The sequence below is a fragment of the Tribolium castaneum genome, chromosome 8 (assembly GCF_031307605.1).
Source record: "Tribolium castaneum strain GA2 chromosome 8, icTriCast1.1, whole genome shotgun sequence".
NCBI lineage: Eukaryota > Metazoa > Arthropoda > Insecta > Coleoptera > Tenebrionidae > Tribolium > Tribolium castaneum.
In genome coordinates this window covers 8,485,950-8,510,302 of record NC_087401.1, presented here as the reverse complement: position 1 = coordinate 8,510,302, position 24,353 = coordinate 8,485,950, and the positions used below count along the sequence as shown (strand labels likewise).

Here is a 24,353-nt window from a genome sequence, read left to right as displayed (position 1 = left end):
CCAATGATTATTTTCCGACAAATTTGCCACAGAAAAACTCAGAATATCTTCTAGTTTTAGCAAATAGACGACTTTTACTTAAAGCACGCAGATAATATACAGAGTGTGCCAAAACGCAAAAAGTTGAATAACCATTTTTTTTTCAAATGGAACACCTAGTATGTTTTTTCATGTGTCGATAGCATTTTTGATAAGCTTTCTAACGGTATGGGGTTTGCATAGCAAACTTAAAATGTTGACATTTGTCAAAAAATTATTTTAATACAAAAAGATGTGTTACCTTAGAATGTGATAAGTCAAATGGTAATTTATTTTTTGATATGTATTAATGTGACTAATTACATTATAATCTAATTATTACTTGATACATAAATGAATTTTGCTCATCAAGAATTAATAATAAAATAAATAAAAAAAGAAAAAAAACTTTTTTTAACACTAAGAAATATTTCAAATTTGCTATACAAACCCATACTATTAGAAAGCTTATGCAAAATACTATCGATACGTGTAAAGAAAGACATGGTGTTCCATTCGAAAAAAATGAGTTATTCAACTTTTTGAGTTTTTGCACACCCTGTACATTATCTGCATATTTTAAGTAAAAGTCGACAATTGCTAAAACTACAGGGTATTCTGAGTTTTTCTGTTGAAAATTTTTCAGAAAATATTCATAGGCAACTTCGCAGTAATTTTTCAACAATTGGTCTTTTTTTATAACGAAAAGTTGAATAATTTCGAAATGAAAAGAAATAAATAGACCCATAAATTTTTTTATAAAGTTACATTATTTTTTTGCGAAGAATTCAATTATGCAAAAATATATTATAGGGTGATCCATTTAAAAAAATGTAACTTTGGTTTACCACCCTGTATATAATAAAAATATTTTTATTTTGTGGACTTTAAGTCGATCCATTAGACAGTAAAAAACAGCATTGCAATATTTCAAATAATAAAAAAGTTATAGACCGATTATGCACCCCTGGGTCACCCTGTACATGGTCGAACAAATTCTGACCTAACCCTATTTTGTTCTAATAATAAGTTCGTTTTAATCAAAAAAATTGGTCGCAAAGGGCATTAACAAAATCAAAGTCGTGGAAAAACAATCTCGTTTATTCTTATCTTACTTAAAAATCGACCTAAATAAATAAATTGACATAACCTCACTTTTGCCAGTGCTTTTACACTTGATGAAAAACAACACTTGGGGCACTAATACTGTAGAGTCATGTAAATTCGAATCCTCCCCCACAACTTCAATAATAATAAGTACCAAACCTGTGATTTATAAACACAAAAATGACATAACCTCACTTTCACTTGGACACAATTTCCTCATTTTGTCCGCTATTGTGCATATTTTTGGCGTGTTGCTTCAAGTAATACTTATCTGAGAACTTCTTCCCGCAGTCTTGACACCCAAAAGGCTTATCCCCCGAATGCACCCTTAGATGTCGGTGCAACTTGTGTTTGTCGAAAAACGTATTGGGACACACATGACATGCGAATTTCTTCACCCTGATCGGTATTTTTGCATTTCCGATTCCGTGATGTTTGGCTAAATGTATTTCGAAAAATCGTTTTTCCTTATAAGCCTTCTCACAGTGTGTACATTTGAAGGGGTTCACCATCGAGTGTGACCCCACGTGCTTTTGCAACTCACTTCTACTGACAAAAGTCTTATCACAGATGTGACATCCGAACTTTTTATCACCGGTGTGTCTCTTCATATGTTGTTCAAAGCCTGATTTAAGTGGAAATCTGCGAGTGCACACATCGCACTCATACTTCCACAAAGTGGGGTCAGTGTGGACAACAAGCATGTGCGAGCGGAGGTTTTTATTCGTGTTGAAAGCTTTATCGCAAAATTCACACTTGTAGTTTCGGCGATTGAAGTGAATGTACTCATGGACGGTTAAGTCACTTTTGGTTATATAACCCTTGCCACAGAAGCTACAAATGTGGTTCCGACTCCCTTCGTGGTACTTTCTGTGCTGGATCAGGTTGGCCGACGAGGAGAAACGCATGGGACACTCGGTACAAGTGTAGGGCTTCACCAATTTCCTCTCCATGGAGTGCTCCTCAACACAATGTTCCACCACATCTTTGGCGTAATTCAACACTAAGTCGCACACTTCACACGAGAAACGGTTTTTGCGAGTGGGGGGATCCCGGACTTTGCATTTCTTCAAATGCACTTTTAGGATTTTTTGAGTCGTGTAGCTTTTGTTGCAATCGTCGCATTTGAATTGTTTCGGGGGCGACTCAAGTGACTCAACAGAGTGGCATTTCATATGTTCGACCAAAACCCCCTTATCACCATACCTACTATTACAGTGATAACACTCAAAGTATTGTTCGCGTTTTTGCTCCAAATTAAGCCGAATACAACGACTCCGAAATTCGTACGCTGTGTCCAAATCGGACTTACAACCCCCACAAATGTGGTAGTAGTCCAACCATTCCTGGAACACAAGTTTTAACCCCGTTAGGGCTTCGATGGGTAAAAATTACCACTTCGGGGACCACGCTGCGCAATTTAGTCACGAAAGACTCGTCGTTGTGTAAAGTCACCACTTTTGCAACGAAATTCAAACACACACTGCATTTCACGAACAAATTATCCATTATTCAACTTAAAAAATGTGAGGTTATGTGGACCCAAACAAGGGACGTAACCTCAAACCTTACAAGCCGACAAAAACGATTCAAACGTGTCAGGCACCTACCTTGGACAAACGCAGTCACTGTGCCGTCGTTTCACCTCGGGAACAACATTAACACAATTACTATCACAACGTTTGAAATTCGCGCTTGACAATTTGGCCACTAGACCAGTCGCAAGCGGGGCCAACCTGACGGTACCAACGATTAAAATCGGCCGTTTAAATACACAAAATCAGACAAGACGTACGAATATTTAGTTAATACACCTTTACGCTTCATTTTGTGCATTTCTGTGCCGAAAAATGTACGAAACTTGCGATTTAAACTTGGGACAGGTACCAATCATGCAAGCAAAAAAAGGCGGGTAATTCAAAACAACAGTATATTTTCTTCGGTATTATAACAGATTAATGCCGGGCGGTTCCGTTTCATGCTTGTTCCTCCTATGGGAAGTAAGTGCCCCCTTGTCGGAGTATTTGTTGCCGCAGACTTCGCACTGGTGCCGATTAGTCCCCACATGTCTACGGACGTGCTCTTTAAGGTGGGTTTTAGTGTGGAATTTTTTGGCACAAACTCCACATCCGTGCTTTTTTTCCGGTAATTTGGCGTCGCCTATGCCATGATTGCGCCTTAGATGCAATTTATACGAAACGTTTAATTTGTAAGATTTATCACAGTGTTGGCACTTAAACGGATTAATTTCCTTGAGGAAAGCGTGCCGTTTGACATGATTTGTGAGCTCGGGTTGTGAAAAAAACGAGCTGCTGCACAGGTGACAGTTGAAAGTTTTTTCGCCCTTGTGTCTCCTGATGTGTCTGCCAAGAGAATGTTTCGTTAAAAGTCGCTTCTTGCACAAATGACACGCGAAATCCTTCTCACGGCCGAAATGGACCACTCTCACGTGAGCGCAGAGACTCAATTTTGTTTTAAAGGTTTTATTACACAACTCGCATTTGTAGTTTCGTACACTCACGTGACCTTCTTCGTGGTGTACGACCGCGATTTTCGTTTTAAAAGCGCGCCCACAATGCATACAAACGAAGTCTCTTTTTTCCGAATGCTGTCTTTGGTGTCCTTGTAAAAGATACCAGCGCGCGAAACGTTTGGGGCATTTATCGCACAGGAACGGTTTGATTTCCTGCTTATCGAGGTTGTGCACGTTAATACAATGCTCGACAACATCGTTCGTCGTCTCGCCAGTTGCACCACACACTTGACAGGACCCCACTTTAAGCTTCAATTCGGCACAAATTGGAACATGTTTTTCCAGTTCTTTCCGAGTCATGAATTTCTGAGGGCAATTCTCGCAAGCGATATCTTCGCCTCCAATGCGCTGTTTGGCGTACATATGCTCGGACCAAATCTGAGCTTGATTTGAAATAATTTCAACATCTTCGACTGCAGGATGGTGGCCATCAACGTGTTCGGACAACTGTTGGCCATCCACGAATAATTCACCGCAAGTGTAACACGGGTAAATTGGACGTGTTGTCTCAGGGGGGCCCATAACCTGGCGCTCGAAATCAAGCCGAATGCTACGTTCCCGGAACTCGTAAGCTGCGTCCAATTCGGACTCACACGACCGACATATACGGTAGTTCGGCGACCACTCCTGCAATTACATTTCAAGCGGAAATGGGGGCAAGGGGCGCATTACCACTTCGGGGACCACAGCCTGCAGTTTCGTGAGATAGGTTGTACCGTTGCAGCCAACACCGCAGACAGGGGCTACGCTGGCAACGAATTTTACGCAAATGTTGCAGGTGAAAGTGAGACTCATTTTGGGGCTCCTGTAACGACATAACCTCACTTACTCATGTCAAACCGCCGCGCCACCTAGCGCACAAAATTATTCCCCAATTTCGATTTTCTTGTAATAATGTACAAAAAAAGCAACACCGACTGGTTTAAAGACACAACTATTTCAAACTGGGCGTTTTATCAAGCTCTTGGGCCCCCTGAATTCGATTAAATTTCAAAAATTGACAAAAACACCAGTGGCGCCCTCACAAGCCGTGTACTACCCAACTTGTCAATTTTGTATTTTTTCGCTAAAAAATCGCCGATAGCCCTTATAAACACACATTTGCCCCTCTAAAAGCGCCCAACTGTTAAAATGTAATCCTCCTGACCCGCCCCTGTGCCCTGTCTTTTGAGGTTATGTCACAATGTCTTTCGCCCCGAGCCTCCTCGATTTGCCTAATTGTGTTATTTTGCAACTTTTGCAATACTTGGACGCTACCACGTTGTATTTGCTGGGAAGGTGATTATTTTGATGGTTTAAATTTGAACGTAAGTGTTTTTTCCAGGACTTGCGTCCGTTTGGACGAAATAATCCGCAATTCGAGGTTTTTATGGAAGCGAATTGATGCTCGGCGTTCGCCTAATGACCGTGCCAAGGTGGTGTATTGTCTCGAACGATGCAACAGAGAGACGCACACTTTCCTGGTACGGGGTGATAATCAAGGTGAGACTCTAGTCCCTGATTTGTTCTACTCGGGACTTAATATGGTGCCCAAAATGAAAAACATCGTTGTGCTAGCGCTAGAAAATCAGACGATTCACGAGAGACAAGTAAGGGGACCTGGCCGTCTTTGTATAATGATTGGGGTTTTCAGTACTCAATTTTGGAGTTTCCACCTCGATTGGAGGAGCTGAGTTTGAGGGGGACTGTGGTTGCAAAGTCGTTGGAATTTTTCAAAGCGTCAGGAGACCATTTCCAAAAATTGCGAGTTTTGATCCTTGATGAATGCGCTTGGGTCACAAGTATTGCCCTGATGTCGATTTCAAAATACCCGGCATTGGAAATATTATCACTCTATAAGTGTAAAAATATAGACAATTCCATCCCCTATCTGAGTCTCTCGGGGCACGGTTTTAAGCAATTGAGAATTTTTGATGCCCGTTTATCACGTAAATAGTTTATTAAAAAAAACATTCACACATTAAAAATAATTTGCAGCCTTGGGTAACACATTAATCCGTTCAATCTACAAATCGCCGTGTTTGCTCGCCATTTATTTACAAAATGACGACATCTCGTACGCTCTAGATCACTACAAGAGGGAACTGGCGATCAAAAAAGGGGCCCCCACCCGAACAGACGCCCCCAAAACGGTTGACTTAGCCGATTATTTAACCGAAGAAAATGGTTTAAATTACGAACAATCGGCAACACTTGATGACAGGGGGCTCCTGGACTACTTAACAACAATCAGTGGGCAAACCTCAATTCAATTCCCTGTTTCCCTCCTCTATTTGGACCCATACAACGACTGTACTTGTCAGCAAGACGACAAAAAAACACAAAAAAGTAAATCAAGTCGTTTATACCTCCAATCGTTCATTTGTTTCTCGTAGAAGTCACCAGTGACTCAGATTCAGGTGATGATGATGATGACGACGATCAAGACAGCGATGATCCCGATCTCTCCATTCGGGAGATTTCGGCTAAAATCGCACGCTTGGCACGCTTGATTCGTCGCAATCGAAATAATGTTTCCTACGGTCAGAGGGTCAATCACGACCCCCCTTGGCCCTTCATTGGCCCCTACATTGACGATGTGTTGAGACAACGGTGTCTGGTGTTGGGGTACCCCAACAGTGAGGGCAGAGAAGACCTCCAACCCATTATTGAGTAATACAGAAACTGTACAGGGTGACCCAGGGGTGCGTAATCAGTCTATAACTTTATTATTATTTGAAATATCGCCATGCCGATTGCAACAGTTGCAACGGAACAACTCAGAATACCCTGCAGTTTTAGCAATAGTCGACTTTTACTTGAAACATGCAGATAATGTACGGCCGGGTGATTTGAAAATGTCATGCCAATAAACCCCAGCACTTGGGATCGGTAGGTACTCCAACCGCAACCATCGGTGGCAATAAACTATATTTAGTCGTAAACTTGAGGACACGAAATAATTTTAGTTTTCAACTTGAATACTTGAATTACTTAAAATAAGATTTCATGTGATGTTTTTAGTAAATTTCAAAGTCATTATGTTGACGAAATTCGTAATCAATGCAACTAATAATAAAGCTGATTCCAATTACAATTGTCATTAAATTCGTATTGAAAATCAAATTAATCAAAAATGGAAATTTTATTATTTGTTGATTCCAACAGTTGACTCGAATACAATTGCCTTAAAAAATTTTATGTTTCTAGTAAATTTAACCGTCGAAACCTTTGGCCAATGAAACTAATTTCAATAAAGATGTTTAATTCGCGTTGCTAAATAAATTTGTTCTCCCTATGATATTCAGCGAAAACTAATTGCATCCCTTTTTGTAACAAAAATCCAAACACGATTACCAAAGTGACAAACTGTAAACAAATTTCTGAAAAAATTTGCAAATAAAAAAACATAGTTTTGTTTTTAACTGGAGCCATCTTTTCTTTTAATATATTCTATTTCTTGTTAAAGAAATAGTAGTAATCATTGAACAAGTATCAAAATAGGTAAAATTCTTAAAACGCATAATTCACAAAGAGGCCTTTAGAGGCAATATTTTTTTTTATTTCATTATTTTTTTTTATTTCGAAATCAATTTTATTTCACATTGAGAATTAAACGACACCTTCATTAGAATCGGAAAAGGGAATAGAATTATTGGATTAACGGGTTTATTAACATAGTGATTTTTAAAATTACTAAGAACATTATAAAACAAAATCTTATTTTAAGCAGTTGGATTCAAATTAAAAAGTAAAATTATTTCGTGTACCCAAGTTTAGTTTATTGCCACAGATGTCTGCGGTTCGAGTACCTACCGATACCAAATCGGGGTTTATTGGCATGACATTTTCAAATCATCCTACTGTACAGGCTGTGCCAAAACGCAAAAAGTTGAATAACTATTTTTTTTCAAATGGAACACCATGTATTTCTTTACACGTATCGATATCATTTTTCATAAGCTTTCTAATGATATGCGGCTTGTATAGCAAATTTGAAATATTTCTTAGTGTTCAAATTTTTTTTCTTTCTTTATTTATTTTATTATTAATTTTTGATGAGCAAAATTCATTTATGTATCAAGTAATAATTAAATTATTAATGTAATTAGTCACATTAGTACATATTTTTTGTAATAAAATATTTTTTTTTGAAAAATCTCAAATATTTTAAATTTGCTATGCAAACACCATACCGTTAGAAAGCTTATCACATTAAAAAAATACAGGCTGTTCTATTTGAAAAAAATGAGTTATTCAACTTTTTGCGTTTTGGTACACTCTGTATATTATGTGCGTGCTGTAACTAAAAGTCGTCTATTTGCTAAAACTACAAGGTATTCTAAATTTTTCTGTGCAAATATGCCTAAAATTTTCATAGGCGACTTTGTAGTGATTTTTCAAAAATTGGTCTTTTTTATAACGAAAAGTAGAATAATTCCAAAACGAAAAAGATAGACCTGTAATAATTTATACAAAGTTAAAAAATTTTTTGCGTAGAATCTAATTATGCAAAAATATATAGGATGTTCTATTTTAAAAATATAACTTTGGTTCACCACCCTGTGCATAATAAAAATATTTTTAGTTTGTGGATTTTAAGTCGATCTGTAGGGTAATAAAAACAGCATAACAATATTTCAATTACCAAAAAAGTTATAGACCGATTACACGTCCCTGGGTCACCCTGTATATTATATTAAAATATAATTTGGGTTTGTAGTATTCGGCTCAATCCTCGACAAGTCAATGTGAGACAGTTTCGCGTCCAGGAGGTGCCCCGCGAAATTCGTAAACGTTTTACGGAGACATCGGAGGGGCCCCAGCAAAAGAAGCCAAAGGCTGATGAGGCTTTGCCCGGACCTAGCGGCCTCCAGCCGATTCCAGAAGAGGTAAATGAGTCTGATAATGAGAGGGCCCCCTCACCGCCGCAAGAGCCCCCCTACTATCGTAGGGTTTTTTTCCGCGGTTGTCCCGTCATACAAATCGAGAATCTTGATGAAGTCAAGAAGGACTTTTCCGTACCGTTGAAACGACTGTCTTTAAGGGGGTACAAGAAGATTACCAATACGGCGCTACATTACATCAAGGATTTGGAACTCGAATTGTTAGACGTGACCTATACGAGTATTACAAAGGACGCAATCGAAAATTATTTAGTGGAGCACCCTTCGTGTCGGGTGCTCCATGAACAGTTTTGTACGTGCCCCCCGAATTTGCATTTTTAGTTTTCGTGTAAATATTGTGATAGGGAATGGAATAACTACCGTTTTTTGTAATAAATTTATTTAAATCGGAAACCTAACTTGGCCAAATCCGCCCGTGCCTCCACTATCTCCTAAAAGACAAAATTTGGTAAACACACAAAGTAAGGCCACACATTTACCTCTTGCAACTCCGCGGCGGCTTTCTCACAATCATTGAACGTAAAAACACGATACAAAACAACAATTATTGCGTAAATCTACAAAAAAGTGAAAATGTTTCACATAACCTCACTTTGACTCACCCCAAATAAACCGACAAAAATAACCGGGGAATAAAACACGGCAGTGGGGTATTGCCTCACGAAACCAAACTCGACCGTGTTCGTCACTAGAGACAGCCACACGGCCCCCAAAGCCCCCAAAACGGCCACCCACTCAAGTAATTTCGTCATGTTAGGTTATGTTGGTGCAAAAATGAAAAGTCCCCAGGAAACATCTGCCAAAAGTTTGGCTATTTTTGTCAAAATTTGAAAGAATTTCCCAAAATTGTCGATAATTAAAAAAAATCACTCGTTGATGATAAGAGCACGGGACGACTCGAATTCGCACGACTCGATAAACAATGCCTCTGACAACAAAGACTTGAGTAAACAATAGAAATTTTGAAATAATTACAATGGAACTGAGTACAGTGCGCTTTGTGCCCAAAGGTGAGCTTCCAGGGGCGCGATTTGGCGGTTTTGAGACAGTTTGGGGTTCCAGATGGGGGCAAGCGCAGCGCCAGGGATTTGGACACGCTCAGGGCGCAGATCCAGAGGATTGACGGGACCACGGTGAAAATCCCTCCAGACCAGTCATTTGTAGACGTTACAATACCCGAAGGGAATTATTACTTGATCCGGTAAGTGACAAGATTACGTTTTTTAAGATTAGATATGCAGTGGTTCAATAAGTGTTGGCAAGTGGTGGCAACATGTTCAAGGCGCTCAGAGGGGCGAAGCCCCAGTACGTCAGGCTTGAAGCGTAAGTCCGAACCTTGAATCAATTCGAGGTCGCTTTTCACTCAAATAATGAGAGCAAAGAGCGGATTTACTTTCACCGACACTTCAGTGCGATTTTTCACAATGTTGGGTCGGTGGTTGTTGTGATTTTGTGCCATGTTTGGGTACAACCGGAAGTATGTGGTTCGATTTTTATCTGTTTGTTTCATTTTTCAGTCAACAAGTTTGATTTTTGCCCATTTTCACTCAAGTCGTGCACGTGATTCAATGAGTTTTTTGTTGCGAATAATAGAGTAAAGCCTTGAATTGTGCGTTAGCTAATATAACTGATAAGTTATAAATAATTGTAGGTAAGCGACGCAAGTATTAGCTGCTTATCTAATCGTTCTTTTGAATACAAAAAACATTTCACTGTTAAAATTCTTGTTGCGCCATTGGTGATTTATTTACCAAATTATTTCCTTTATTCTCAGGCTCGTGTTTTTAAACAAAAGTGAAAATTATTTTTTCTTTCTTTGGTTCCAATCCAACTCTAAATTTAATGCTTGGTAAAATTTACTTTCTATTCAATGTCAATATTATGCAAATAAATGTGCAACAAAACGTGATTATAATCACGTGGCCTCAATCTCTCTAAAACTAAATTATATGACTTGGAGAAATTTGCAAATAAATTCTGTTCTAACAATAAGACAGTTGGTGACAATGTGAATAAATTTTTGGTTGTCTGATGCTTTAAATTCTTGTTGTTTTTTCTTTTCCGTTTTATTATAAATATCACTCTGTTTTTTCAATCAGATAAAATCAAAGTCTACAATGATCCTTAATGTAATAATAAAGCGGCTATTTTTGATAAGAAATGATAAAATATCAACCAGAATCAATATTGGTGATGAAGTTCAAATATAAGTTTAAATGTAAACTGATTTTGATTTTGAATTAACAAAGTACGAAAAAATTACATAAAAAATAGTGTGGAAGTTTCTTTTTATGTATTGATTGAAATCAAAAAATGTTAAGAAGGACACTTAAATTTTACACGAAATTATTAAAAATAGAGTGAAAAACTTATTATTTCGTTTTATAATTTAAGTTGATTAAGATCAAAATTTAAGGAATACTTGCCTCTTTTTAGCTTTTCCTGAAAAAAAAAGTTGCACTTTTTTATGAAATAAACCTTAATAACTCCTTGTTTTTTTTTGGTGAAAAAATAAAGATAATTTAAGAATTAATTTGGTGCTTTATTTTGCTTACTTTACCAAAATCTCCAAAAAACATCTGAGGCTTTAACACGCAAAACGTTTTAAAACATTCAAAAAATGCAAAAAATATCATTTTTGGCGAGTTTTGTTAAATTTTTAACACAAAAGCAAGCTTAATAGTTTGGAAAAGGCAATCTTAACACTATTATATCAACAACAACAAAATTTTGATTCATTTTTTTATGAAATTTTGTAAAAAAAAACACATTTCCTACTGAAAAATATTCAAGAACCTTCTAAAAGGAAAAGAATAATTTAATTATCGACCAATCTTGGTGAGTTAAGAAGAAAATTAATGAGATTTTTGCAAAAAAACTGATGTGTTTTTAAAAATTGATTTTAACCTTAGTTTCGAAATAATATTTTTTATAAAATCGGTTAAAAATGAATGTATGTCGACTTTAACCCAATTTTAGGATTTTTGGTCAAGTTTAGTAAAACCTTTTGAGAAAGTTAATTTTTAGCTTTAGAACGTTTGAAAAAAAAAGCAAAAATATTTGGCCAAACTTAATAGTTCTTTGGCTTATTTTTAGCAAAATGTCAAATAATAATTCTTTTTTACTGTTCTTTACATATTTTAAATTTATTAAATAAAAAAAATAAATACACTGAAAAGACTCGTTTTTATACAGAATGTTCCGTCTAAACCCCACATTACAAGTATTGAATGCTCTAATAAGGATATTTATCTGAAACTAGGCACTCAGTCATAATTCGTTGAATTCCCCTCAATGAAAATATTTTTAGGATGACGGCACTTCCGGTTATACCGGAAGTCACTATTAACTTTCTTATTTTAAATGGAAAGCTATGTTTTTCACTGCGTTTTTAGATTAGTTGGGTTATTTTAAGGGAGTTTTTATAAGCTTTCCCTATACCTAAGTTTAACCGTTTTTAAGATATTTAGGATTTTTTGAAAATTTATGGATTTGCACATCTCGCTTAAAAAATCGATAACTCGCTTAATTGCAGAGATTTCGAAATCATATTTGGAGAATTAAAAAAGAAGGCCTATATCTGTTCTTCAGTGTGTTCAAAATTGAAAATGAAGTTAATAAACCCAAAAATTTTAAGGTTAATTTTGGACAATTTTAAGTACCAATAACTTAATTTTTTCAAATGGGATGCCCCAATTTTTATTTTACTAGATGGAGGAGAATTTTTTTCTGCATCGATCTGTATTAGCATTCCCTATACCTGTATGTGATAATTTTCAAGTTATGTTGGTTTTTTGACATTATGGAAAATTTCTTACTAACCACAGCTATTTTTTCATAATTTGCTACAAAAACATTTTTTTTGTTCAAAATTGTGTTGTCCGCCCTGTAAAAATAAAATAAATTCATTGAATGTTGGTTTAAAAAACTTTAGTTTCTCACATTTTTTCATTCGTTTCCATGGCAACGTATGAGAATAGATCTATGGCTAGTGAATTTCTCAATCCTAACAAAAAGTTATTGTAACTTTAAAACTATTAAACATAAGTATAGGGCATGCTAATACAGAATTAAATTCTCTACCATTTAGTGAAATAAAACTTTTGGCATTTCATTTGAAAAAAATTAGTTATGGCTGCTTAAAGTTCTGCAAACTTAACTTTAAAAATTCTGAGTTTGTTATTCTTTTTTAGAAATTTAAAAACGCCAAAGGAAAAATCTAGGCTTCATCTTTCAAATGAGCTTAAAAATATTTCCAAATTTTAAAAAACGGCGGAGTTATCGATTTTTGAACTTGAAGGTGCAAATACAAAAAAAAACAAATATTTCGTAAACGGTTAAATTTAGGTACCGGGACAGCTTATGAAAACTACCTTAAATAACTCTAGTAATTCAAAAACGCATTAAAAAATATAGCTTTCCATTTAAAATAAGGAAGTTGATAGGGACTTCCGGTATAACCGGAAGTGCTGCCAACTTGAAAATTTTTTCATTGAGCAGAATCTAAAAAATTATGTTTGCATACAAATTTTCAGATAACTATCATTACTAGAACTCCCTGTGGGGTTTAGACGGAACAGCCTGTATATTCATGTGAAAGAATTAAATATTATTTTTAAGTAATTTACGAATTGAATGATTTAATCTACGCAATATTTCTCATTTGGACGAACTTTTCTAAAACGCAAAAAATTGTTATTTTCTTGCATCACTCGTCCATTGTTTCGAAATATCGGATATTTTTACATAATTATTATTGAAAGTGAATTATTGATTAAAAATTTAAATAAAGGGACGACAAAAGTCATGGTCTTCTAAAATTTCGAGCAAAATCAAAAAAGTTACTTATTGAAATACGTAATATAATTAATAATTATTATTGTAGAGGATGACTCTAATGAAAATTCTTTATGCGATTATTAAATTTTCTCGAAAACAAAGTAACTTAGGGCTGATCATTTTAAGCTTTAACGCATATCTGGACGCCGGAAATAATGCATTTGATTGATTGACTGATTTCAATTAATTTTCCGCCGATTCGAAAACAATTAGGAATTCCCGTAACGCGTTTTCCGATTTTAATAAAATCCCCGTCCTCATTTCAAGTACAATCGTCCATAATACAGAACGGTGTCGTCGCGTTATCATTCCATCCAGAGATATCAGTCTGGAACTCGATTTTCAATACGTCGAAGCCTTATCACCGTATTATCACAACGCTTCATTTCTGAGTTGATTCATCCTGTCCTTACCTACATGTCCATCGTCATGCTCGCCATTGTCCGCATTCAATGTGAATAATAATTAAAAAATCGTTGTTTTTCTTCTCTTCTCGCGTAAAATTTTAATTGTTTCCCGTTGTCGTGGAACAAAAGTGCAATTATGGACGATAAGGTGTTACTTTTATCGGCCGACAATAACGAATGGTGAGTTAAATAATTGTCGTGGTGCAAGTCTAGATGTATTCAAGCGGCCGAATGCGACGTTTCGTTGTCGGTTTTGCCTTCTTCGGAAAGTTTTTCGTCTATTTTACGATGTCGTTCCGGGTGCTGTTCGAACGGATCGCTCGCAGACGCTCCTGGTGCGAAAAAATACATTTTCTTACCTATACAGTGTGTTTGCTAAAGTGGTAAAGGTGCTCGAACGCGTAACTTGACCCAAAGGTGTAGATTTTTTCAAATACCACAGATAAGATTCATTGAGTTTACATACTGTGGTGCAGTAAATATACTCAGTGTCAGAAAAATTGCAACACCAAGAAGGAATTGGAATTTTTTGATGAAACTTGGCACAAATGTTAGACTATGAGCAGGTATTAAATGATTAAAATTTGAACGTTTTTAATCAAGTGGGAAAGGAGTTTTTAACACTTAAACTCCTTTACCAGTAAGTGTTGTTTGTTCTTTCAATTTTTTGCGTTCCTGACAGTTTTTAAAGTGATTTTTTTTTTAATTCGTTTAGTTTTAAGTGTTATGAAATCAAAAATATACCTAGAATTGGACAAAAAAAAGAAATTACTAAAAATTAAACAAACTTTAAAGAAGCACAATTTTTGGGAAACGAATAGGTGTTTTTTTATTTAGAGAAATTGTAATCCAAGTACCATTATGCCATTGATTAGAGAAGGTTCAGGACAAAGCAGAAGAGGAAGCAGACTTAAAAAAAAATGGTCATAATAATAATAATAATAATGTTTATTGTCCAACAGATGTACAATCCAATTAGAGGACAATGTTATTTTAATAAATAAAAATATGTGTGATAATTTTACAAAACATTTCTTATTTTCTCTACTAACTCTTTACAAGTACAGTTATTTTCATCAACTGCCGTTGAAATTAAATTAAAATAACTTGACATTACATGTATTGGAGACTTTTTTGCACTATTTGTTCGACATTTTTTTATAACAAAATATTGTTGATTTCGTGTCATACAGCCTGGGATGTGTATATTTAATTTACTTAGTAGAAATGAACAGTCAATTGCATTGTGCGTTAGTTTGTACAGGAATATCATAAAAGAAATCATCCTACGGTTTTTTAAAGAATCTATTTTATATTTAATTTGAATTGTATTAAAATCTACATATCCTTTAGGATAGGAATTATCTGTTTTAAAGCAAAGAAACCTTAAGAACCTACGTTGAACTCTTTCCAGTTTGATAGTGTAAAATGTGTAGTATGGCGACCATGCTATTACCGCATATTCTGACCAAACTAAAATATATTTTTTAACTGCTTCAATATCTTTAAAATCTTTAGTTGTTCTTACAACAAATCCTAGAACCTTAAAGGCGCTATTAACAATCTGTAATGTGTGTTCACTAAAACTAAAAACTGAGTCAAAAACGATTCCTAAATCTTTTATTGTATTAGTTCTCTCAAGTGTACAATCATGTATAGAATAATCAAACTGGTAATAATTTACACGTTTAGTATAACTTACTATTTTACACTTAGTGACATTTAATTCAAGTTGATTTAGTTCACACCAATTTGAGAAATTTGCAAGGTCTTCTTGAAGCAAAAGTGTATCGTTCTGACATATAATTTTTCTGTATAATTTTAAGTCGTCGGCGTATAAGAGAACATTAGAATTATTAAATACACATGTTACATCATTAATAAATATTAGAAATAACAGTGGCCCAAGGTTCGAACCTTGTGGGACTCCCGAAGTTGGAGTTAAAGTGGAAGAAGTGAACCCATTAAGTGTAATGAGTTGTTTGCGATCGCTCAGATAGTTACCAAACCATTCGACTAAATTATTAGAGAAACCAAGTTTTCCTAATTTGTGCAGTAAAATATTATGATGTCAAATGCTTTGGTAAGATTTGTGTATATCACATCTAACTGTCCATTTTCCTCAAGAGTTTCTGAGATAACTTCAGTTAAGCAATTAAATTTGTAGTTGTACAACGACCACTCATAAAACCATGTTGACTTTCTGTTAATAAATGTTTTATTTTCGGGTAAATTATATTGTAAATTGTTGCTCCAAATATTTAGACAAAATTATTTAAAATTGAAATTGGTCGATAAATTGATATTTCTGCCTTATTCCCAGATTAGTGTGTGAATTGGTTGAATTTTAGAAAATTTCCTACAACATTGTAAAGATAAATTAAACATGATTTTAAGAGATTTAACCAAAATATGTCGACAGTCCTTAATCAAGAAAGACGGAATTTCATCAACACCGGATACAAATGACGACTTAGTATGTTTAATAGCATTCATAATCTTCGGATTATGGCAATAATTCAAGTACAAGAAAAATTTCTGACCAATGGTTGAGTTTGAAGGTCGTCGTACTTCACTTCTGACTGTTTACCATCGAATTAGGTCATTTGGACTGCTTCTTCTTGGTTTCCTAAGTATGGGAGATATGAGCAAAAACACAGCTTAAACCTGACACACCAAAACTTTTATTTAGACAGACAACGTGTTTTAGCCACAAAGTGGTCATCCTCAGGTGAGAATATACACTGTATACATTGTCCACATTATGGTCGAAACGCGTTATGTTTCGAAATAAAGGTTTGATGGGTCAGTCTTAGATATGCGTTTTTGCCCATTCCTCCCATACCAAGTAAATCCAACAGGAAACAGTCCAAATGACCAATTTTGATGGTAAACTGGCCGAAGTGATAAAAGACGACCTTTAAACCCACCCATTGGGCAAAAATTTGTCTTGTAATTAAATTATAGCCATACTCCGAAGACGACCATTTTGGACTTCATTTGTTTTTTTAAGGTATGCTTTGTCTTTCGCGCTGTCCTGGGCCTTCTTTAGTCTATGACTGAAAACATTGCTTAATAATACTTCGATTTCTATCCAAACGACTATCAATTTCTCTAAATGAAAAACCCCTATTTGTAGTCCAAAAATCATGCCTCTTTCAAAACTGCTTAAATTGTTAGTAATTTTGGTTTTGACGTCTTCAAATCTAACTGCGCTTTAAGAACACTGAAACCTAAACGAATTTTAAAAAAAACACACAAAAAGATAGTCAGAAAAGAAAAAATTGGAAGAATAACACTTGCTGGTAAAAGAATTTAGATGTTAAAAACTCCCTTAACACTTGATTAAAATTCTTCAAATTTTAATCATTTATTAGTCGCTAATAGTCAACCATTTATGCCAAGTTTCGTCAAAAAATTCTAATTCCTCCTTGGTGTTGCAATTTTTATGACAATGAGTATACCGGGTGTATCAGAAATACGTGTGTTAATTTTACCACGTAATAAAACTCATCAAATACAACAACTTTTCTATATAACGTTTTGCAAAATTATTATTTATAATTTTCACTGTTTTCCTCCTTTCGTTTGTGCAAACATAGCAACAATTTTCATTGTTGTTTCAAATTGTTTAAATTGTGTGTTTCTATCACAACGAAAATAGTTCGGCTCTTTTATTTTTGTACCCATAGGCGGGTACACATTTTAGTATGTTATCTTTATCCAAATTTTAAGTAAAGTTGCGAATTTTTTATTGAAAAATTACAAATAGAAAAGATGTTTTATTTGTTGAGCTCTGTTACCTGTCAAAATTAAGACACGTATTTATTGTCACTTGTTTCGAGCATTTAGCCAAAACAAATACAAGGTGTGTTGAAATGATTTTCATCTGCCTAGTTGCCTGTGAATTTTTCTATTCTTTACAGAACTACTGACAGCCATTCAATTTTGGAAATAAATAGAGTAGAGCGGCACGGTTCAGTTTCAATGTTAAGGTTGAACTATACTAGGCTCACCAGACAGGCGTGCGAATGCACTAATTTGAAACTCAATTTTTAATATAAATAATACACAAAACCGTTTTTTTACAATTGGGTGATCCTAGGTTCACTTATTACCTCACAGATCAGTTCTTGTCTTGATTTAAATATTTGTAACCAAGTTATAATGAGGTAAACACCGTAATAATCTTAATGTTTTTATGGAAAAACCTAGAGTTCAAATGGCATGAAAAAAATATAGTATTACAAGTAAGTCATATACAAAAAATTATCAAAAAACATAGTACCATTTTTTAATAGAAAAATAAAATGGCTAAAAATTGAGGTTTTTTTCATTTTATTTTTAAATGACACTAATTTTTTTTCAAATTTATGTATATTGTTGCTAAGGTCTCAAGAAAATTACCATATTTTTTTCAAATAATTTGAACTTGCAGTTTTTTAATAGAACAACAAATTAAATCGGCTTTTTAACCCGTTTAAACTCGGTTACAAATACCTAAATGAAATACAAACTGATCTGTGAGGTAGTGACTGACTTTAGGAACAACATACAATTGTAAAGAAAGCATTTTGTTTATTACTTTTCTTAAAAATCCAATTTCAACTTTTGTGTTCTGAGTATAGTTCAACCTTAACTAGATGAGAATCATTTTAAGACACCTAGTACTTAAGTCATGCGACTTAATTGTTGCAGGGACGCCACCGAATCCCTCGGTTTCGAGCCCCTTATCAACGAAAAATCGACCGAAAGTGAATCGGTCTCACTGCTGGCCCCCACAGGCGACTACACCTCCGACCAACCAACAATAATCACAGTGTCAGAAGATGACACGATTAAAATCACCGTCTTGGGCATGACGTGCCAAAGCTGTGTCAAAAACATCGAAGAGACCCTGAGTCGTAAACCCGGCATTTACAACATCAAAGTCAGCCTTCAGGAAAAAGCCGCTCTAGTCCATTATGACACACGCCAACTGACACCGCAACAAATATGCGATTTTATCGACGATATGGGTTTCGAAGCAACACTTCCAGGTGCGAAAATGCGTCAATGCCTCGTCCATATCGACGGCATGACGTGCAAATCATGCGTGCAAAGCATTGAAGGCATGATATCGGCCAAACCAGGCATTAAAACAGCAAGCGTTGACTTGGAAACAAAAGAAGGGCGGTTTGAGTACGACCCTGGATTAGTCAAAGCCGAGGAAATTGCCGAACAGATCGATGATATGGGCTTTGAGGCTTCCCTTAAATCAGTTGATGGGAAACCAGTAGCTAAAGCCGCCCCTGACCACCGTCAAACCCAGCCAATCCCAAGCGACCTCAACCTTGAAAAATGTCAGTTGCAAGTCAAAGGCATGACTTGTGGTAGTTGTGTGGCAGCGATTGAAAAACACGTGAAAAAGATCGCCGGGTGCCACAAAATTCTAGTTTCGTTACTCGCCGCTAGGGCAGAAATCCATTATGATCCGTCGCTAGTGTCGCCGTTTGAATTAGCGACCTGTATTACCGACCTGGGGTTTCCGGCTAGTGTTGTTCAAGAATCGGGTGCTGGAGCTTCGGAAGTTGATTTGGAGATAACGGGGATGACGTGTGCGAGTTGTGTGCACAAAATCGAGACAAATATCGCTCGATTACAGGGCGTTTTGAGTGCGAAAGTTGCTCTCACGACGAAGCGCGGCAAATTCAAATATGATCCTGAGGTGACAGGAGCGCGTGATATAATCGAAGCGATCGCTAAATTGGGGTTCGAGGCTCGACTTTTCGATCGTGATCATGGTAATGATTATTTGGAACAGAAGGAGGAGATTAGGAGGTGGAAACATGCGTTTTTGTTTTCGTTGGCGTTCGGTGGGCCCTCTATGATCGCAATGATGTATTTCATGACGCTGATGTCAAGTGGGCATATGTCGCACGAGGATATGTGTTGTGTGATTCCCGGACTTTCGCTCGAGAATTTGATAATGTGGGTATTATCAACTCCTGTTTTATTACTCGGGGGGCGGCATTTTTTCGTCCAAGCTTACAAAGCACTAAAACATCGGACGACCAACATGGACGTTTTGATCGCAATGGCTACTTCGATTTCGTACACTTATAGTGTCATCGTGGTCATAGCCGCCATGATTATGAGACAAAAAACTTCACCTCAGACTTTTTTTGACACGCCTCCTATGCTACTGGTCTTTATTAGTTTAGGCCGATGGTTGGAACATGTCGCTAAAGGCAAAACATCCGAAGCTTTATCGAAATTATTATCACTCAAAGCCACAGATGCGGTTTTAGTAAAATTGGGGCCCAAGGGCGAAATTTCAAATGAGACACTTGTTCACGTCGATTTGGTGCAACGTGGGGATGTTTTAAAAGTGGTACCGGGGGCCAAAGTACCAGTCGACGGCAAAGTTTTACAGGTATACAGGGTGTTCCGTCTAAACCCCACATTAGAAGTATTGGGAGTTCTAATAATTATAGTCATTTGAAAATTTGCATACAACCATAATCTCGTAGGTCCTGCTCAATGAAATATTTTCAAGATGGTGACATTTCCGGTTATACCGGAAGTTGCTATTAACTTACTTATTTTAAATGGGAAGCTATATTTTTAATGCGTTTTTGGATTACGAGAGTTATTTTAAAGTAGTTTTCATAAGTTTTCCTTATACCAAAATTTAGCCGTTTACATAATATTTAGAGTTTTTAATTTTTTTTTTGGACTTGCACCTTCCAGTTCAAAAATCGGTAACTCTGCCATTTTTAAAAATTTGAAAATATTATTTAGCTGATTTGATAAAGGAAGCTTAAATTTTTCCTTTGGTGTTTTCAAATTTCTAAAAAAGTATAACAAACCCCAACTGTGTAAAGTTAAGTTTTCAGAACTTTAAGCACCCATAACTCAATTTTTTTCAAATGAAATGCCACAAGTTTTATTTCATTAAATTGTAGAAAAATTTTTTCTGCATCGATCTGTATAAGCATTCCCTATACTTATATTTAATAATTTTCAAGTTACAATAACTTTTTGTTGAGATTGAGAAATTCATTAGCCATAGGCCTTTTTTCATAGGTTGCCATGGAAACGAAAGAAAAAATGTGAGAAATTAAAGTTTTTTAAATAAATTTGTTTTGTTTTCATAGCACAAACAACACAATTTTGAAAAAACTTTGTCTTTTGTTTAATCAGAAATGTTTTATGGCAAACTATGCAAAAATAGCTGTGGTTAGTAAAAATTTTTTTACAATGTCAAAAAAACCAACATAACTTGAATTATCACAGATAGGTATAGGGAATACTAATACAGATCGATGCAGAAAAAAATTCACTTCCATCTAGTAAAATAAAAATTGGGATATCAAATTTGAAAAAATTAAGTTATTGGTACTTAAAATTGTCCAAAATTACCTTAAAATTTTTGGGTTTATTAACTTTATTTTCAGTTTTCAACCCACTGAAGAACAGATATAGGCCTTCTTGTTTCATTCCCTAAATATGATTTCGAAATCTCTAAAATTAAGCGAGTTACTGATTTTTTAAGTGACAAGTGTAAATCCAAAAATTTTCAAAAAATGTTAAATATCTCGAAAACGATTTAACTTAGGTATAGGAAAAGCTGATAAAAACGTCCTTAAAATAACTCAACTAAATCAAAAACGCAGTGAAAAACATAGCTTTCCATTTAAAATAAAAAAGTTGATAGCGACTTCCGGTATAACCGAGTTGCCATCTTGAAAATATTTTCATTGAAAAGAACTTAACGGATTATGGTTAAGTACCAACATTCAAATAAATATCTTTATTAGAACTTTCAATATTCTCTGTAGTTAGTGGGCGTGGTTAAGGGAGTGTCTAATCAAACTCCACCCACAGGGCCAATCAATGTGCGACGAGAGCCTCATAACTGGGGAAAGCATGCCGGTACCGAAGAAAATCACAAGTAGTGTGATTGGTGGATCAATCAATCAGCACGGCCTACTTATAATCGAAGCCACACATACAGGAGAGGCAACAACCCTATCACAAATTGTCAAATTGGTCGAAGAAGCACAAACGTCAAAAGCACCCATCCAACAATTGGCCGATAAAATCGCTGGTTATTTCGTCCCAACTGTCGTCTTCCTGTCACTTTTGACACTTATTGTCTGGTCTATTATCGGCTCAATCGATATAAACGCACTTCCGGTGACCGAAAGTGAAAAACACGATTTTACCAAAACTGGGATTATTCTCCAATTCGTTTTCCGGTGCGCGTTAAGTGTGCTCGCGATTGCGTGTCCGTGTGCGTTAGGTTTGGCCACGCCCACTGCCGTCATGGTGGGGACTGGCATCGGTGCTGTGAATGGTATTTTAATCAAAGGGGCGGAACCGTTAGAAAACGCCCACAAAGTTAAAGCAATCATGTTTGATAAAACCGGAACTATTACAAAAGGCGTACCGGAAGTAACACGTGTTTGGCTCAAAGGTGACTCTTTAAGCCCCGCCTTGATTTTGGCAGCGGTCGGTTGTGCCGAAACAAATTCCGAACATCCGATCGCTTCTGCGATTATCAAATACGTGAGGGAGGCGATTGGGGCGGAGCTAACGGGGACTAGTAGTGCGTTCCAGGCGGTGCCAGGGTGTGGCTTGAAATGTACGGTCTCGTCGTTGGGTCAAGTGGTCAAAAATGCGAAAAATTGCCAAGAGATGAGTAATTTTATGACGTTGGTGGGGGCGGGGAGTTCGGGCGTGTTTACGTTGAATGGGGTCGAAGTCGAGGTTAGCAACAGTCAGAGTATGAAACTGGGACAGTTGATTGGCATGGAGGCGGGGTCTGGCGAAGGGGAGGGGCGCTACGAGGTTGTTATAGGCAACCGGGAGTGGATGAATCGGAATGGGCTGGTCGTGACGGAGGAAGTTGATAAGAAAATGATCGGGGAGGAGGAGCAAGGCAGGTCGGCGGTGCTCTGCGTCATTGATGGTAAGTTTTGATATTGTTGGGTGGGCAACAATTTACGAAACATTTTTCAGGCGAAATCGTTGCCATGGTTAGCGTGGCCGACATGGTGAAGCCCGAAGCCCACTTGGCCGTTTACTCGCTCAAAAAAATGGGTCTCGAGGTTATACTTTTGACCGGTGATAACCGCCAAACCGCCGCCAGTATCGCAAGACAAGTCGGTATCAAGAAAGTCTACGCTGAAGTGCTTCCGTCACATAAAGTCGCACGTGTCCAAAGACTCCAGTCTCGCGGTATTAAAGTGGCAATGGTGGGCGATGGGGTTAATGATAGCCCCGCCTTGGCGCAAGCTGACGTAGGGATGGCGATCGCCGCTGGCACGGATGTTGCCGTTGAAGCCGCTCATGTCGTACTTATGAGGAACGATCTCTTGGACGTGGTCGCCTGTCTCGAACTGTCCCGAAAGACTGTCAATCGCATCCGATTGAATTTCCTCTTCGCGTCCGTTTATAATTTGTTGGGGATTCCCCTGGCGGCTGGTGCTTTTAGTTTTATAGGGTTTACGTTGGCACCGTGGATGGCGAGTGCCGCGATGGCTTTGAGTAGTGTCTCGGTGGTTGGATCGAGTCTTTTATTGAAATTGTGGAAAAAACCGACAGTTAGGGATTTGCAAACTGAGGAGTATTTAGCCGAACGAAATTCGGGAGAACTCGATTCGATTTCGATTCATCGGGGGTTGGATGATATCGAACAGAATGGAGCGCCATCTATATCAAGGTATATGAGGCAATGTAACGAATACATTTTATAAAACACATGTGCCATATAGGGGCGGCTATGTCTCATTTCGTGACGCTCAACCAACCTCAAAAATTGACCATGTTAATTTTTGTTGCAGTTGGAAAGGAGCGTAGCGGAATTTGCGCATAGCTCAAATTATTCAAACTGATTAAATGTAAGTTTATTTAATGCATGATTCTGTGATTTTTTATACTTATTATTACTAATTATAACAAGTATTTTTGGTCTTTTTTTATTTTGTTTGTGTTTGTTTCTCCCCACATTTTCACAATTACTAATCCTCATGCATGAGTAATGTCAGAATTCTTATCAAAGTGACGTTATAGGTTCCTTGGACGTAATAAAAATGGACGTCAGTTGTTACTTTCCAGTGATTTAGACGATGAAACGTCAGTCACGTTTGACAGAAGAAAAGGGGGCGTACGTGAGCCACTTATGACTTAATAACTTACTTACCAATGTGATATAAAGCATCATTTTACTGTAATTGAACCAAAATGACGTATGTTTTTAGTCGAGCATTTAATATTTTTTTATTATACAGTTTTTACGGTGCTAACCGACTTGTAATCTCAAATGTGTAAATAAAACTTTTATGACACACCTTGTATACTATACCATTTGGGCACACCCTGTATATTTCACCCTCACAGCACCGAGACGTAATTTGGGTACAGGTAAAAGGAGGTAAACACTTTCTTGAGCCGAATAAATTTTTGATAATGTAAGGCGAATTTTTTATTGATAAGAGTTTTTAGTAACTTTCAGCACTTTCATTTCTGACGTTTCAAGGTTGGCAATTGACGCGATAATAAATTTCAAATCGTGTG

At 36.5% G+C, this 24,353-nt stretch overlaps 5 protein-coding genes across 11 annotated transcripts; 2 read left to right on the top strand and 3 right to left on the bottom strand.

The window, feature by feature from the left end:
• Nucleotides 1–1,098: 1,098 nt before the first annotated feature.
• On the bottom strand, nucleotides 1,099–2,972 carry LOC103313463 (gastrula zinc finger protein XlCGF52.1). Its single transcript, XM_008196779.3, has 2 exons — nucleotides 2,521–2,972; nucleotides 1,099–2,471 (listed from the first exon to the last, which is right to left on the bottom strand). Exons 1-2 carry the CDS (start codon nucleotides 2,632–2,634, stop codon nucleotides 1,323–1,325), a joined length of 1,263 nt encoding a protein of 420 aa, XP_008195001.1. The 5' UTR covers nucleotides 2,635–2,972; the 3' UTR covers nucleotides 1,099–1,322.
• Nucleotides 2,973–3,041: 69 nt separating this feature from the next.
• Nucleotides 3,042–4,635, bottom strand: LOC656525 (zinc finger protein OZF). Its single transcript, XM_963051.4, has 2 exons — nucleotides 4,331–4,635; nucleotides 3,042–4,285 (listed from the first exon to the last, which is right to left on the bottom strand). Exons 1-2 carry the CDS (start codon nucleotides 4,451–4,453, stop codon nucleotides 3,071–3,073), a joined length of 1,338 nt encoding a protein of 445 aa, XP_968144.1. The 5' UTR covers nucleotides 4,454–4,635; the 3' UTR covers nucleotides 3,042–3,070.
• Nucleotides 4,636–4,664: 29 nt separating this feature from the next.
• On the top strand, nucleotides 4,665–8,937 carry LOC656609 (uncharacterized). Its single transcript, XM_971110.5, has 6 exons — nucleotides 4,665–4,936; nucleotides 4,983–5,247; nucleotides 5,292–5,586; nucleotides 5,636–5,986; nucleotides 6,034–6,310; nucleotides 8,361–8,937. Exons 1-6 carry the CDS (start codon nucleotides 4,842–4,844, stop codon nucleotides 8,863–8,865), a joined length of 1,788 nt encoding a protein of 595 aa, XP_976203.1. The 5' UTR covers nucleotides 4,665–4,841; the 3' UTR covers nucleotides 8,866–8,937.
• Nucleotides 8,841–9,296, bottom strand: Dpm3 (Dolichyl-phosphate mannosyltransferase subunit 3). The gene is made up of 3 exons (XM_008196782.3): nucleotides 9,147–9,296; nucleotides 9,024–9,101; nucleotides 8,841–8,975 (listed from the first exon to the last, which is right to left on the bottom strand). Exons 1-3 carry the CDS (start codon nucleotides 9,294–9,296, stop codon nucleotides 8,922–8,924), a joined length of 282 nt encoding a protein of 93 aa, XP_008195004.1. The 3' UTR covers nucleotides 8,841–8,921.
• Nucleotides 9,297–9,413: 117 nt separating this feature from the next.
• ATP7 lies at nucleotides 9,414–24,124 on the top strand. Of its 7 annotated transcripts, XM_064358532.1 has the most exons (7): nucleotides 9,414–9,554; nucleotides 9,607–9,745; nucleotides 18,489–20,205; nucleotides 21,660–22,746; nucleotides 22,797–23,499; nucleotides 23,621–23,677; nucleotides 23,850–24,124. In XM_064358532.1, the coding sequence occupies exons 1-6, from the start codon at nucleotides 9,521–9,523 to the stop codon at nucleotides 23,634–23,636; spliced, it is 3,696 nt and encodes a 1,231-aa protein (XP_064214602.1). In that variant the 5' UTR covers nucleotides 9,414–9,520; the 3' UTR covers nucleotides 23,637–23,677; nucleotides 23,850–24,124. The 7 variants fall into 7 exon arrangements, with proteins under 7 accessions (XP_064214602.1, XP_008195005.1, XP_968455.2 ...); XM_008196783.3 differs by lacking the exon at nucleotides 23,621–23,677; XM_963362.5 differs by lacking the exons at nucleotides 9,414–9,554; nucleotides 9,607–9,745; nucleotides 23,621–23,677 and adding an exon at nucleotides 9,746–9,867.
• Nucleotides 24,125–24,353: the final 229 nt, after the last annotated feature.